The 14,413-nt window shown below is 39.7% G+C and overlaps 1 protein-coding gene across 1 annotated transcript; it reads left to right on the forward strand.

Moving 5' to 3' along the window:
• Positions 1-250: 250 nt before the first annotated feature.
• On the forward strand, positions 251-3,919 carry LOC112913213 (olfactory receptor-like protein OLF4). Its single transcript, XM_072722134.1, is given in 3 exon segments — positions 251-317; positions 2,933-3,711; positions 3,713-3,919. Coding segments are annotated over 3 exon segments (1,053 nt in total).
• The last annotated feature ends 10,494 nt before the right edge of the window (positions 3,920-14,413 follow it).

A 14,413-nucleotide genomic window follows, 5' to 3' on the forward strand; every position in this document is an offset into this window, starting at 1 on the left:
TATATATATATATATATATATATATATATCTCCACATATAAATCTATCATACATTCATCTATCAATGGACACTGGGCTGTTTCCATATATAAGTTATTGTAAACAATGCTGCAAATAAACATAGGGATGCATTTAGTTTTTCTAATTAATGTTTTTGTTTTCTCTGGGTAAATACTCACAAGTAAAAATACAGCATCATATGTTAATTCTATTTTTTCTTAGTACTGTATTTCACAGTGGCTTCACCAACATGCAGTTTCATCAACAGTACACAAGCATTCCGATATCTCTAAACCTTGTTAATATTTTATCTGAAGGTAAGTTGATTAGCAACTCTGTTCAGTGTGCCACCTTAATTCTTCCTTGCTACAAATGATATTATGTGCATAGATACTGGGGATTAGGATATGCACATATTTTGAGGCCTTTATTATGCTTTCCAAAACATTTTTTCAGAAGTATTTTAATATGTGTCATTCAAGGACTATATATAAAAGAAATAAACGCAGAATTTACACAGCCTCTAGAATGAATGAATATCTTATTCCTTCAAAGTATATTCAATGATGATTTTTAAAAAATATTTAATTTATTTATTCATGAGAGACACAGACAGAGAGAGGCAGAGACACAGGCAGAGAGAAAAGCAGGCTCCATGCAGGGAGCCTGACGTGGGACTTGATCCCAGGACCCCAGGATCATACCCTAGGCCGAAGGCAGATGCTCAACCGCTAAGTCACCAAGGCATCCCTGCAATGATGATTTTTGGCTTGGAGACCTAAAATTACCTACACCTAACTCTAACACAGGATCACAGCCTTGCTAATTAAAGAGTGGTCGGTCCTCAGCTGGAACCAAACATCAACAGCAACTGAGAGCTTGCCAAAAGGCAGAATCTTTGGGCCACCTGGACTTGTGACCAGATTCTGTATTTGTAGTGGAATCCATGTGGATTCATGTACAAGTTGTAGATAATTTGAAGTTGGAGAAGTGCTGGTCCAGAAAAGGTTTTCTCACTTGTTCCCTTTGACATTTCGGACAGTGTAGCCCTATTTTTGGAGGATGCTTTCTTGTGGATGTAGGTGTTTAGAGCATCAGACATTACCAGGCATCTCCAGGGGAAAATTCATTTCTGGTTGAGAACCGCTGCTCCAGAGCTTGAGAACTAGAAGCATCCTGAGAGAATGACACCTCAAAGCTCACCACATACTTGAGCATTAACTTGGGGCAGATCACTATATGTAACCAAGTGCCACTCCTGCATGGAGAATGGAGCTGAGAAATGTACTTTCTCAGGGATAACACATTTTCAAGAACAAAATCAAACAATTCCTATAAGGTGTCAGGATAGGTGATAGCTCTCAGAAAGGCCTAGGAATATCACTTAGAATTAATAAACATTTTACAACAAGGGACAGGTGACAGCTTTTAACTTGAGATGGAGAAATTCCTAATTGTAATGGCAAATGTGTCTTTAAGTCATTGTGTGTAGTGGCCAAGGTATATTATCATAGGAACCCACTTCTCCACTTTCTTGAAAAGAATAATAGAGCCTATCTGGAGATAGCAGGCCTGGGTCCCCACCACATATCAGTGCTTTGAAGATCAAGAGACCTAACCCAGGTAGATTACTCAGTCATAGACTTGGAGAAAATTATAACTTTGAGGTGGAATAAGATCCTAGGGGATTCACACATCAGGAAGACAGCATGTTCAGGGAAAGGGAGTTAAAAAAAAAAAAAACCTCAGTGGAGTCACTACTTCTGAATGGGTCTCTTGGGAACAGAGGTTCATTAGAACAATTTCCTTTGTGTACAAAACAGTTTTCCTCTAGGGAACCATGTTGGAGTAACAAGAGTAAGTGTATCCAATGAGCAGACACAGGGAGCTGTAAATATCTCATCTCCAGTGCCTCAGCCCCTGCAACTTTGGACGGGAAGGGCCATGCTCCTTGTCTGGTTGTTATATTATATATTATAATTATATATTATATCATATATTGATATATTAATTATATATATTATTATTTTAATTATATATTAATTATAAATATATTGCATCTTTTTTTCTTCAGGTCTAGGATTAGAGTTAGGGTTAGTGTTACAGTTATGTTTAGGGTCAGAGTGAGGGTATGTGCATGGTATCTTGCATTTCAGGGACCCCTCCAGAGGGTTAGGCCTTGGTTAGGGTTAGGCATTAAGGTTGGGACTAGGGTTAGGGTTTGGGTATGTGTCTAGCATCCTGAAGTTCAGAGACCTCTTCAGAAAATAATACCCCAGATTTCTGCTGGGGTGAAAAAAAATCACAGCCATCAACTGAGTAGAGGCAAGAGGGGATTCGAAGGTCTAAATTCTCTTTAAATAGATATCCAATTGTTCCTTCTGCTTTTATCTCTAACTTTGAGCAATTTAAAAAATATTACCAGTTGTTTAATATTTGGGTTCCACTTCAGAATAACTAGGCTGGGGATGCCTGGGTGGCTCAGCAGTTGAGCGTCTGCCTTTGGCTCAGAGTGTGATCCTGGAGTCCTGGGACTGAGTTCCACATCTAGTTCCCCACATGGAGCCTGCTTCTCCCTCTGCTGTGTCTCTTCCTTGCCCTCTGACGAGAAGGCACAACAGAATTCTAGAGACATATGTTCTTTAGTACTCTAGACTCCTTGCTTAACAATTGGTAAGCACTCAATTTATAATCTTTAAAATTGGAAGGATATCTCATTAAAGCTGTAGAATATATAAACCATTAAGGGAAAGAGTGTTGGAAGAAAAATTGGATAACTAAGATGACATGGGAATCCCCTACAGGGGATGATACACATACATAGAATACTAAAATAAATTTCTGGATGGCAAAATATAAAATGTAAGATTTCAAATATGTGAATAATGCAAGTTTGTATGAAAATCAGTCAAGCTATTTTGTTCTTTCCCAGAAGTCACCTCCACCACATGGAATCAGGAAATCATACACAAATTTCTGAATTTTTTTCTTCTGGGATTTTCAGAGGAACCAGAACAGCAGCCCCTCATATTTGGGCTTTTCCTCTCCATGTACCTCATCACTGTGTTTGGAAACCTGCTCCTCATCCTGGCCGTCAGCTCTGACTCCCATCTCCACACCCCCATGTACTTCTTCCTTGCCAACCTGTCCTTTGTAGACATTTGTTTCACCCCCACCACTATTCCCAAGATGCTGTGGAACATCCAGACTCAGAGCAAAGTCATCACCTATGCAGGCTGCATCACTCAGATGTACTTTTTCACCCTCTTTGCTGTGTTGGATGTCTTTCTCCTGAGTGTAATGGCCTATGACCGGTATGTGGTCATCTGTCACCCCCTGCACTACATGGTCATCATGAACCCCCTGCTCTGTGGACTGCTGGTTCTGGTGTCCTGGATCATGTGTATTCTGAACTCCTTGTTACAAAGTTTAATGATGTTGCGGCTTTCCTTCTGTACACACCTGCATATCCCCCACTTTTTCTGTGAACTCAACAAAATGGTCCAACTTGCCTGTTCTGATACATTTCTTAATAACTTGGTGATGTATTTTGCAGCTCTCCTGCTGGGAGGTGGTGCTTTTGCTGGGATCCTTTACTCTTACTCTAAGATCGTTTCCTCCATATGTGGAATCTTATCAGCTCAGGGCAAGTATAAAGCATTTTCCACCTGTGCATCTCACCTATCAGTTGTATGTTTATTTTATTGTACAATGCTTGGTTGTGTACCTTAGCTCTGCTGCTCCCCAGAGCTCCCACGCAAGCGCAGTAGCCTCGGTGATGTATATGGTGGTCACGCTCATGCTGAACCCCTTCATCTACAGCTTGAGGAACAGAGACATAAAGAGGGCTCTGAAAAGAATTGTTAGGGTTCCAGTGATACCAGGGCCAATCGTCCCAGGTCTGAAGAAGTTCCCATGATTGCAGGGCTCACAGTCACAGAACCAGGATCTGCTATTATTTGATCAGGCTGTGGAAGTAGAATCTGCTGCTTATATTTATTTCCTGGAACTTCCATTTGTATGATTTCAACATATCCATACATTTAAGTAACTCACTTTATTAAGCTTCTGCTCTGTCTGATATACAAACAATTTCCTCTTTGTCCACTTTCAGACATTCCCAGTGTTTTCCCCAATCTTGGATCACAAATGCCTAGAAATTTCTGTATCTTACATTGGACATATTGGATTTCTTTTTTAAAAAAGATTTTATTTATTTATTAGAGAGAGAGAGAGAGAGAGAGAGAGAGAGGCAGAGGGAGAAGCAGGCTCCACGCAGGGAGCCTGAGGTGGGACTTGATCCTGGGTCTCCAGGATCATGCCCTGGGCTAAAAGCAGCACTAAACTGCTGAGCCACCCAGGCTGCCCCATGTTGGATTTCTTAAAGATAATTTCATTTAAAATAACTATATCATGCCAAGTAAATTTTCCCTACTAGATTTCCCAAAAGAATAATCATGGGTTGTGTTATTCTTATGGAAAAAGAACTATACTGAAAAAAAAAAAAGGAAAAAAAAAAAAAGAAAAAGAACTATGCTTAGCCACTAGGCTTTTACATAATTTTACTGTGGATAAAAATACAAAAACCCAGTTTTCACCTTGAGCTTGTCAATCTATTTACATCACTACTTTCACTCCTCTTCCTGATAATGTGGACTCTAACATTGTTCTGTTTAGGACTCAGGCTACTGACAGGGATGCTCAGGCTAGAAAAGCCTGGGCACTCCCTTGTACCCATGTGCTTGTGGACCTTCCCACAGAGACTTCTCTGAGCCTCTTCTGTGTCTGCACCTGCCCTTTGCCTCTTATTGTGATTGCAGTGCATGCCTCAACAACACCTATCAGAGAACTCTAACAAAACCAGGTTTATTATTCACAGGTCCTGGGTGATACATGGGCTGCCCAAAGGCCATTTGGGGAGATCTCAGGGCAGGTTGGGGAGAGGCATTGAGAGAGAGAGAGAGAGAGAGAGAGAGACTGAGGTATCTATCTTCACTGGAGTCCATGGGTATGGTGGCTGGGAGTCTGTGGGCTTATTTTTTATTGGAGAATTTAAAACATGGGTGGAATTGGAGGATGGGCAAAATTGACAAAGGAGAGTGGAAATGGAGTTATAGAATGAATTAGGTCATAGGAATGGGAAAGTACAGCTTAGGGAATACAGTCAATGATATTGTACTAGTGATGTAATGGGCCATAGGGCAATTAGAATTGGGGTGAACACAGCATAAGGTCTAGAGGAGTTGAATTACTATGTTGTACATCTGAAACTAATGTAATATTGTGTGTCAATATACTCAAATAAAAAATTAAAGAGAAAGTAATAAAATATTTTCCTACAGAGCTTAAAAATAATAACAACAAAACCATACAGAGAGCACACTAATATAATTTGGTACAGAAAGGGAAAAATAGAGTCACTCATGATAGTTATCTAGATTACCAGGGCTTTCTAAAGGGGTGCTTCCTGGATGCAATGGCCTCAGAGCTTATATAATAATTATGTGATACATACAACTGGCAATATGTTAATTTGAATGACTGTCTTTGAAATGGATGCCTCAGAAATCAAAATCATAATTTCAGGCATGTACATTACAATCAAAAAGCTTAATGTCAGCCACTTACTCTACAAACCTGCTACTGTGTTTCCTAACTGGTCTCGCTTTAATTCTGTGATTCAGTATAGTGTCCAGAAAGCCGTCCATAGTCACTGCAAACACTGATTAGCAAGTATATATCTTCCAGTGGAATCTACATGGAAAGACAAATTTGAAGAAATACATTGTTCTAATGCATTCTTAGCATTAGAGATGTCCACAAATATGAGAAAGCAAAATTTCATTATACCCATCTTACTATGCAAAGCATTTCTGTTTAATGCTGTGCACGTATTTGTGGAAGCATAGAATATTAGTGTCAAAGACTGAAGAGATTTATTCATTGGGGTGAAGGGTTGATAGTGTCATATATATTTATTACCGAATTATCTTCTGTTTCTACTTGAAAACTTCCAATGCTACCTGTTAATCTGACTCTTCCTATTCTCACACGAATAAGCCCCCTTTCCTAATATTTGTCACAAATGCTAAGGGATGGCAATGAACAATACCAACATTATCCATTTCATACCTCCTTCCTTCTCTGAAATTCCTTCTTCCTGCATGACCAGAGGATGCTTCACAGGAGAGCTGGATGTCCTGCTGGTCATGTGGTTCAGGGTCACCGGTTCTTCTGCACAAATGTGCATGTCCTTCAAATTCTCCCAGTGCTCCAGAAGGGAGGCCACATATAGTCACTTGTTTGTAAAGACATCAGAAATAAACTTGAATAATGGAATTATCATGCCGTCTCTCCTTAATGTCAGATCATATATCCAAAGCAAGAAACAGCACATATTCTAATTGCCTCATGCATGTTTGCTTTGATTATTATATCAGTCAGCTATTGTTCTATAACAGGTTTTCCTTGTCAAATGGGATATCATAATGGAATTACAATCAAAGGGAATTATATGCTGGGAGCATTTCTGATCTCTTCTGGGTCCTCATGGATCTGGAGTCAGGTGAAAATCTCTACATTGTGTTTCTAAGTCTCATCCATGGTATTGTGTGTGGCTACAGTGGTGTTGCATGTGGCTATAGTGCTCTTCTGTTTCAGCCAACTTATGGTTAGATTACTATGTTTCTTTTTTTTTTTTTTTTTTTAATTTATTTATGATAGTCACACAGAGATAGAGAGAGAAGCAGAGACACAGGCAGAGGGAGAAGCAGGCTCCATGCACCGGGAGCCCGACGTGGGATTCGATCCCGGGTCTCCAGGATCGCGCCCTGGGCCAAAGGCAGGCGCCAAACCGCTGCGCCACCCAGGGATCCCAGATTACTATGTTTCTATATGTAAGTTGATCTATTTATAGATAGAAATTAGTTTACCATGTAAATTAATTAAATTTAATTACACTATTCATATAGTCATATTAACGCTTGGCTTTCTTCCCCATTAGAAGTGCTGTCTCCCACTCTTCTCTTTTTAAAGATATTATTTATTTATTTGAGAGAAAGACCATGAGCAGGGGGAGGGGAAAAAGGAGAAGCAGACTCCCCACTGAGCAGGGAGACTGATCCAGAACTCGATCCCAGGACTCTGAGATCATGACCTGAGCAAAAGGCAGTCATTTAACTACCTGACCCACCGAGGTGCCCCCTTCCACCTCTCTTAAGTGATAGTTAGCTACCTATGTTTTAGATCCAACCTGCAGCCATGCACCATTAGTTTTTTTTCCACTGAATAAATCACTGGAGAATAATTATACACAATAACCGGCATGTGTAAAGTGTACACTTTGATGAATTAAAGGAACTCCACAAAAATGAAGAGTATGTAGTGCAAGTTTCTATTTGTGTAAAATTAAACACTGTCACATGAGTTTTAACTGCTTTGTTAGGGGATTTTTGTTTTTTAAGTAGGCTCCACACGCTTCATGGAGCCCAGTGTGGGGCTTGAACTCACAACCTGACATCAAAACCTGAGCTGAGGGGCACCTGGGTAGCTCAGTTGTTGAGCACCTGCCTTTGGATCAGGCTGTGATTCCAGGATCTGGGATGGAGTCCTGCATCAGGCTCCCTGCAGAGAGCCTGCTTCTCCCTCTGCCTATGTCTCTGCCTCTCTCTGTGTGCCTCTCATGAATAGATAAAATCTGAAGAAAAAAACCCCCAAAACCTGATCTGAGATCAAGAGTTGGACACTTAACTGAGCCACTGAGGTGCCCCAGTGCTTTATTAGGTAATTTCTAAAAATTTAAGGAGCCGGAGCCTTGGTCTCCTTATTTCTGAGGGCAGTGTTGCATACTGAACATAACTCCATGTGGTTATTGTGAGGATGAATGACACGTGTGGAACTTACTTTCTTACCTCAAAGGTAAGGGTAAGGGTAAAAGTTGTGCATTGTGTATGTATGTGTTTGTATACATTTTCTTTTACATAAGCTCACTCATATAGGTACACATACATTTATGATTTCATCATTTATGTTGAAAGGAAAACTTCCAGGAAGTTGGAAAGGGTACCATGATGAGAATGAATATTTGAATCAACATGAAATAAAAAGATGCAGAAATATAGCCACAAAGATGTAAATTACAATGAGTGACCTTGATTTTGATCCTGAGTTCCTTTTCTGTGTCACTGCCTCAAGGGCCTCAGAGTCAGACCATGCTCACATTTATATCATGAGGATTTCACTGTCCTAGCTGATGGGGAAGTGTACCTCCAAATAAAAATAAATTTTCCTTTCTACCTACTGTGGGTTTCAACTTAAAATGCCCATTCCCAAGAGAAGCTGATGGATGAATGAAGATTGTATTCAGTTTCCTCAAATAATTCAAATAATTCTGTTGATTATGTCCATATGATGTTCCTCCTGCTGCTGTAACATATCGCCACACTAGTTGCTTAAAACAAACACATGCTCTTAGAATTCTGGAGACAGGAAGCTGGAAAGGAGTCTCATTGGGCTAATAACAACATGTCTGCAGGGTCGAGTTCCTTCTAGAGGCTCAAGGGGGGGAGGATCTGTTTCCTTTCCAATTCCAGTCTCTGTTGCTGGCCACCTGCATTCCTGGGCTCACGGCTCTTCTCCAACTTCAGGGTCAGCAGGGTAGGATTTTCAAAGTCTCTCTGACACCAACTCTTTTGTCTCCCTAGTCAACATTTGGAGAACCATTGTGATTACCTTTGTCCCACCTGGGCAGTCATAGCTAATCTTTTTATCTTAATGGCAGCTGATTAGCAACCTTGTTCAATCTGCTGCTTAATTTCCCCATGCTCTAGAACTTTCAAAACTTTTCATAAGTACTGATTAGGATGTGGACATATTTGGTAAGCTTTTATTCTGTCTTGTATTTTTTAAATATTTAAAAATTTTTATTTTTTTATTGAAGTTCGATTAACCAACATACAGTATACCACTCACTACTCATTCCATCAAGCGCCTTCCTCAGTTTGGTTTTCTAAAAAGTTTTTTCAAAAGTGTATTGTTTTCAATGTACAACATAGTCATTTGAGAAGTTCATACATTATGCTCTGCTCACCATAATTATAGCTCCTATATGTTCCCATACAAATCTATTACAAAGTACTGACTGTATTCCTTATGCTGTTAATTTTTATTCCTGTGACGTATCATTTCATATCTGGAAACCTGTATCTCCCACTGTTGGACTCCTGAATTTTTTTTGTATATTTTTTATTGGAGTTTTATTTGCCAATATAGAGTATAACACCCAGTGCTCATCCCATCAAGTGCCCTCCTCAGTGCCCATCACCTGGGCACCCCATCCTGCTGCCCACCTCGCCTTCCACTACCCCTTGTTCATTTCACAGAGTTAGGAGTCTCTCATACTTTGTCACCCTCTCTGATTTTTCCCTCTCATTTTCTCTTCTTTCCCCTATAAGGCCTTAAACTATTTTTTATATTCCCAGTATGAGTGAAAACATATGATTATTGTCCTTCTAGGATTGACTTACTTCGCTCAGCATAATACCCTCCAGTTCCATTCATGTCAAAGAAAATGGTGGGTATTTGTTGTTTCCAATGGCTGAGTAATATTCCATTATACATATATTTAATTTATTTCATATATATATGAATATATATATATGAATATATATATATCACATCTTCTTTATCCATTCAACTTTTGAGGGACACCGAGGCTCCTGCCACAGTTTGGCTATTGTGGTCATTGCTGCTATAAACATGGGGGTAAAGGTGCCTTGGTCTCTCACTCCATTTGTATCTTTGGGGTAAATCCCCAGCAGTGCATTACTGGGTCGTAGGGCAGGTCTATTTTTAACTCTTTGAGGAACCTCCACACATTTTTCCAGAGTGGCTGCACCAGTTCACATTCCCACCAACAGTGCAAGAGGGTTCCCCTTTCTCTACATCCTCTCCAACATTTGTTGTTTCCTGTCTTCTTAATTTCACCCATTTTCACTGCTGTGAGGTGGTATCTCATTGTGGTTTTGATCTGTATTTCCCTGATGGCAAGTGATGCAGAGCATTTTCTCATGTGCATGTTGGCCATGTCTATGTCTTCCTCTGTGAGATTTCTGGTCATGCCTTTGCCCATATCAAGATTGGATTGTTTGTGTCTTTGGTGTTGAGTTTAATAAGTTCTTTATAGATCTTGGATACTAGCCCGTTATCTGATAGGTCATTTGCAAATATCTTCTCCCATTCTGTAGGTTGTCTTTTAGTTTTGTTGACTGTTTCTTTTGCTGTGCAAAAGCTTCTTATCTTGATGAAGTCCCAATAGTTCATTTTTGCTTTTGTTTCTCTTGCCTTCATAGATGTATCTTGCAAGAAGCTGCTGTGGCCAAGTTCAAAAAGGGTGTTCCCTGTGTTCTCTAGGATTTTGATGGAATCTTGTCTCACATTTAGGTTTTTCATTCATTTTGAGTTTATCTTTGTGTGTGGTGCAAGAGAATGGTCTAGTTTCATTTTCTGTATGTGGCTATCCAATGTTCCCAGCACCAATTATTGAAGAGATTGTCCTTTTTCCAGTGGATAGTCTTTCCTGCTTTGTCAAATATTAATTGACCATAGAGTTGATGTCCCAAATCTGGTTTTTCAAATCTGTTCCACTGATCTATGTGTCTGTTTCTGTTCCAGTACCACACTCTTTTTATGATCACAGCTTTGTAGTACAACTTGAAATCTGGCTTTGTGATGCCCCTTATTCTGGTTTTCTTTTTCAATATTCCCCTGGCTATTCAGGGTCTTTTCTGATTCCACACAAAACTTAAGATGATTTTTTAGAACTCTCTGAAGAAAGTCCATGGTATTTTGATAGGGATTGCATTAAATGTATAAATTGTCCTGGGTAGCATTAATATTTTCACAATATTAATTCTGCCAATCCATGAGTATGGAATATTTTTACATCTCTTTGTGTCTTCCTCAATTTCTTTCAGAAGTGTTCTATAGTTTTTAGGGTATAGATCCTTTACCTCTTTGGTGAGGTTTATTCCTATGTATCTTATGCTTTTGGGTGCAATTGTAAATGGGATTGACTCCTTAATTTCTCTTTCTTCAGTCTCATTGTTAGTGTATAGAAATGGCATTGATTTCTGGGCATTGATTTTGTATCCTGCCACGCTACCAAATTGCTGTATGAGTTCTAGCAATCTTGGGGTGGAGACTTTTGGGTTTTCTATGTAGAGTATCATGTCACCGGCGAAGAGGGAGAGTTTGACTTCTTCTTTGCCAATTTGAATGCCTTTAATGTCTTTTTGTTGTTTGATTGCTGAGGCTAGGACTTCCAGTACTATGTTGAATAGCAGTGGTGACAGTGGACATCCCTGTCTTGTTCCCGATCTTAGGGGAAAGGCTCCCAGCGCTTCCCCATTGAGAATGATATTTGCTGTGGGCTTTTCGTAGATGGCTTTTAAGATGTCGAGGAAAGTTCCCTTTATCCAGAAACTCTGAAGAGTTTTGATCAGGAATGGATGCTGTATTTTGTCAAATGCTTTCTCTGCAACTAATGAGAGGATCATATGGTTCTTGGTTTTTCTCTTGCTGATATGATGAATCACATTGATTGTTTTACGAGTTTTGAACAGCCTTGTGTCCCGGGGATAAATCCTACTTGGTCATGGTGAATAATTTTCTTCATGTGGTGTTGGATCCTATTGGCAAGTATCTTTTTGAGAATTTTTGCATCCATGTTCATCAGGGATATTGGTCTGTAATTCTCCTTTTTGGTGGGGTCTTTGTCTGGTTTTGGAATTAAGGTGATGCTGGCCTCATAGGACGAATTTGGAAGTACTCCATCTCTTTCTATCTTTCCAAACATCTTTAGTAGAATAGGTATGCTAGAATGATAGAATTTCCCCCTTAGGACTGCTTTTGCTGCATCCCACAGATTTTGAATGCTTGTATCTTCATTCTCATTAGTTTTCATGGATCTTTTTAATTCTTCCTTAATTTCCTGGTTGACCCTTTCATCTTTTAGCAGGATGGTCCTCAACCTCCAAGTGTTTGAGGTCCTTCCAAACTTCTTGTTGTGATTTAGTTCTAATTTCAAGGCATTATGGTCTGAGAATATGCAGGGGATGATCCCAATCATTTGGTATCGGTTCAGACCCAATTTGTGACCCAGTATGTGGTCTATTCTGGAGAAAGTTCCATGTGCACTTGAGAACAATGTGTATTCAGTTGAGTTTGGATGTAAAGTTCTGTAGATATCTGTGAAATCCATCTGGTCCAGTGTATCATTTAAAGCTCTCATTTCACTGGAACACCTGCACCCCAATGTTTCTAGCAGCAATGTCCACAATAGCCAAACTGTGGAATGAGCCTCGGTGTCCATTGAAAGATGAATGGATAAAGAAGATGTGGTCTATGTATGCAATGGAATATTACTCAGGCATTAGAAACGACAAATACCCACCATTTGCTTCAACGTGGATGGAACTGGAAGGTATTATGCTGAGTGAAGTAAGTCAATCGGAGAAAGACAAACATTATATGTTCTCATTCATTTGGGGAATATAAGTAACAGTGAAAGGGAATATAAGGGAAGGGAGAAGAAATGTGTGGGAAATATCAGAAAGGGAGACAGAACATAGAGACTCCTATCTCTGGGAATGAACTAGGGTTGGTGGAAGGGGAGGAGGGTGAGGGGTAGGGTGAATGAGTGATGGGCACAGAGGGGGGCACATGAGGGGATGAGCACTGCGTGTTTTTCTGTATGTTGGCAAAGTAAACCCCAATAAAAAATAAATTTATTATGAAAAAAATAAATAAAGCTCTCGTTTCTTTGGAGATGTTGTGCTTAGAAGACCTATCGAGTATAGAAAGAGCTACATTGAGGTCACCACATATAAGTGTATTATTATCTAAGTATTTCTTCACTTTGGTTATTAATTGATTTAAATATTTGGGAGCTCCCACATCAGGGCATATATATTGAGGATTGCTAAGTCCTCTTGTTGGATGGATTCTTTAAGTATGATATAGTGTCCCTCTTCGTCTCTCACTACAGTCTTCGGTGTAAATTTTAGTTTATCTGATACAAGGATGGCTACCCCTGCTTTCTTTTGAGGACCATTTGAATGGTAAATGGTTCTCCAACCTTTTATTTTCAGGTTGTAGGTGTCCTTCGGTCTAAAATGAGTCTCTTGTAGACATCAAATAGATGGGTCCTGCTTTTTTATCCAGTCTGAAACCCTGTGCCTTTTGATGGGGTTTTTAAGCCCGTTCACGTTCAGAGTTACTATTGACAGATATGAGTTTAGTGTCATCATGATACTATTCAGCCCCTGTTTTTGTGGATTGTTCCACTGAACTTCTTCTTAAAGGGGAATTTTAAGAGTCCCCCTTAAAATTTCTTGCAGAGCTGGTTTGGAGGTTACATATTCTTTCAGTTCCTGCCTGTCTTGGAAGCTCTTTATCTCTCCTTCCATTTTGAACCAGAGCCTTGCTGGATAAAGTATTCTTGGTTGCATGTTCTTCTCATTTAGGACCCTGAATATATCCTGCCAGCCCTTTCTGGCCTGCCAGGTCTCTGTGGAGAGGTCTGCTGTTACCCTAATACTCCTACCCATAAAAGTCAGGGATTTCTTGTCTCTTGCTGCTTTAAGGATCTTCTCTTTATCTTTGGAATTTGCAACCTTCACTATTAGATGTGGAGGTGTTTAACGGTTTTTATTGATTTTAGGGGGGGATCTGTCTGTTTCCTGGATCTGAATGCCTGTTACCCTTCCCAGATTAGTAAAGTTTTTAGCTAGGATTTGTTCAAATACATATTCTGGCCCTCTGTCCCTTTCGGCGCCCTCGGGAACCCCAATTAAACGTAGGTTTTTCTTCCTCAGGCTGTCGTTTATTTCCCTTAATCTGTCTTCATGGTCTTTTAATTGTCTGTCTCTTTTTTTCCTCGGTTTCCCTCTTTGCCATCAACTTGTCTTCTATGTCACTCACTCGTTCTTCCACCTCGTTAACCCTTGTCGTTAGGACTTCTAGTTTGGATTGCATCTCATTCAACTGATTTTTAAATTGTGCCTGATTGGATCCAAATTCTGCAGTCATGAAGTCTCTTGAGTCCTTTATTCTTTTTTCTAGAGTCACCAGGAGCTGTATAATAGTGCTTCTGAATTGGCTTTCTGACATTGAATTGTAACCCAGATTTTGTAACTCTGTGGGAGAGAGGACTGTTTCTGACTCTTTCTTCTGAGGTGAGGTTTTCCTTCTAGTCATTTTGCTCAGGGCAGAGTGGCCAAAAACAAGTTGTATTGGGAAGAGGAGAAAAAAAGAGAAAGAACGAAAGAAGAGAGAAAAAGAAAAAGGAAAAAAGGAAGAAAAAAAAAGAAAAAGAGAAAGAAAAAGAATGAAAAGGAAAAAAAGGTGGGGGAAG

The sequence above is a fragment of the Vulpes vulpes genome, chromosome 9 (genome assembly GCF_048418805.1).
Source record: "Vulpes vulpes isolate BD-2025 chromosome 9, VulVul3, whole genome shotgun sequence".
Classification (NCBI taxonomy): Eukaryota; Metazoa; Chordata; class Mammalia; order Carnivora; family Canidae; genus Vulpes; species Vulpes vulpes.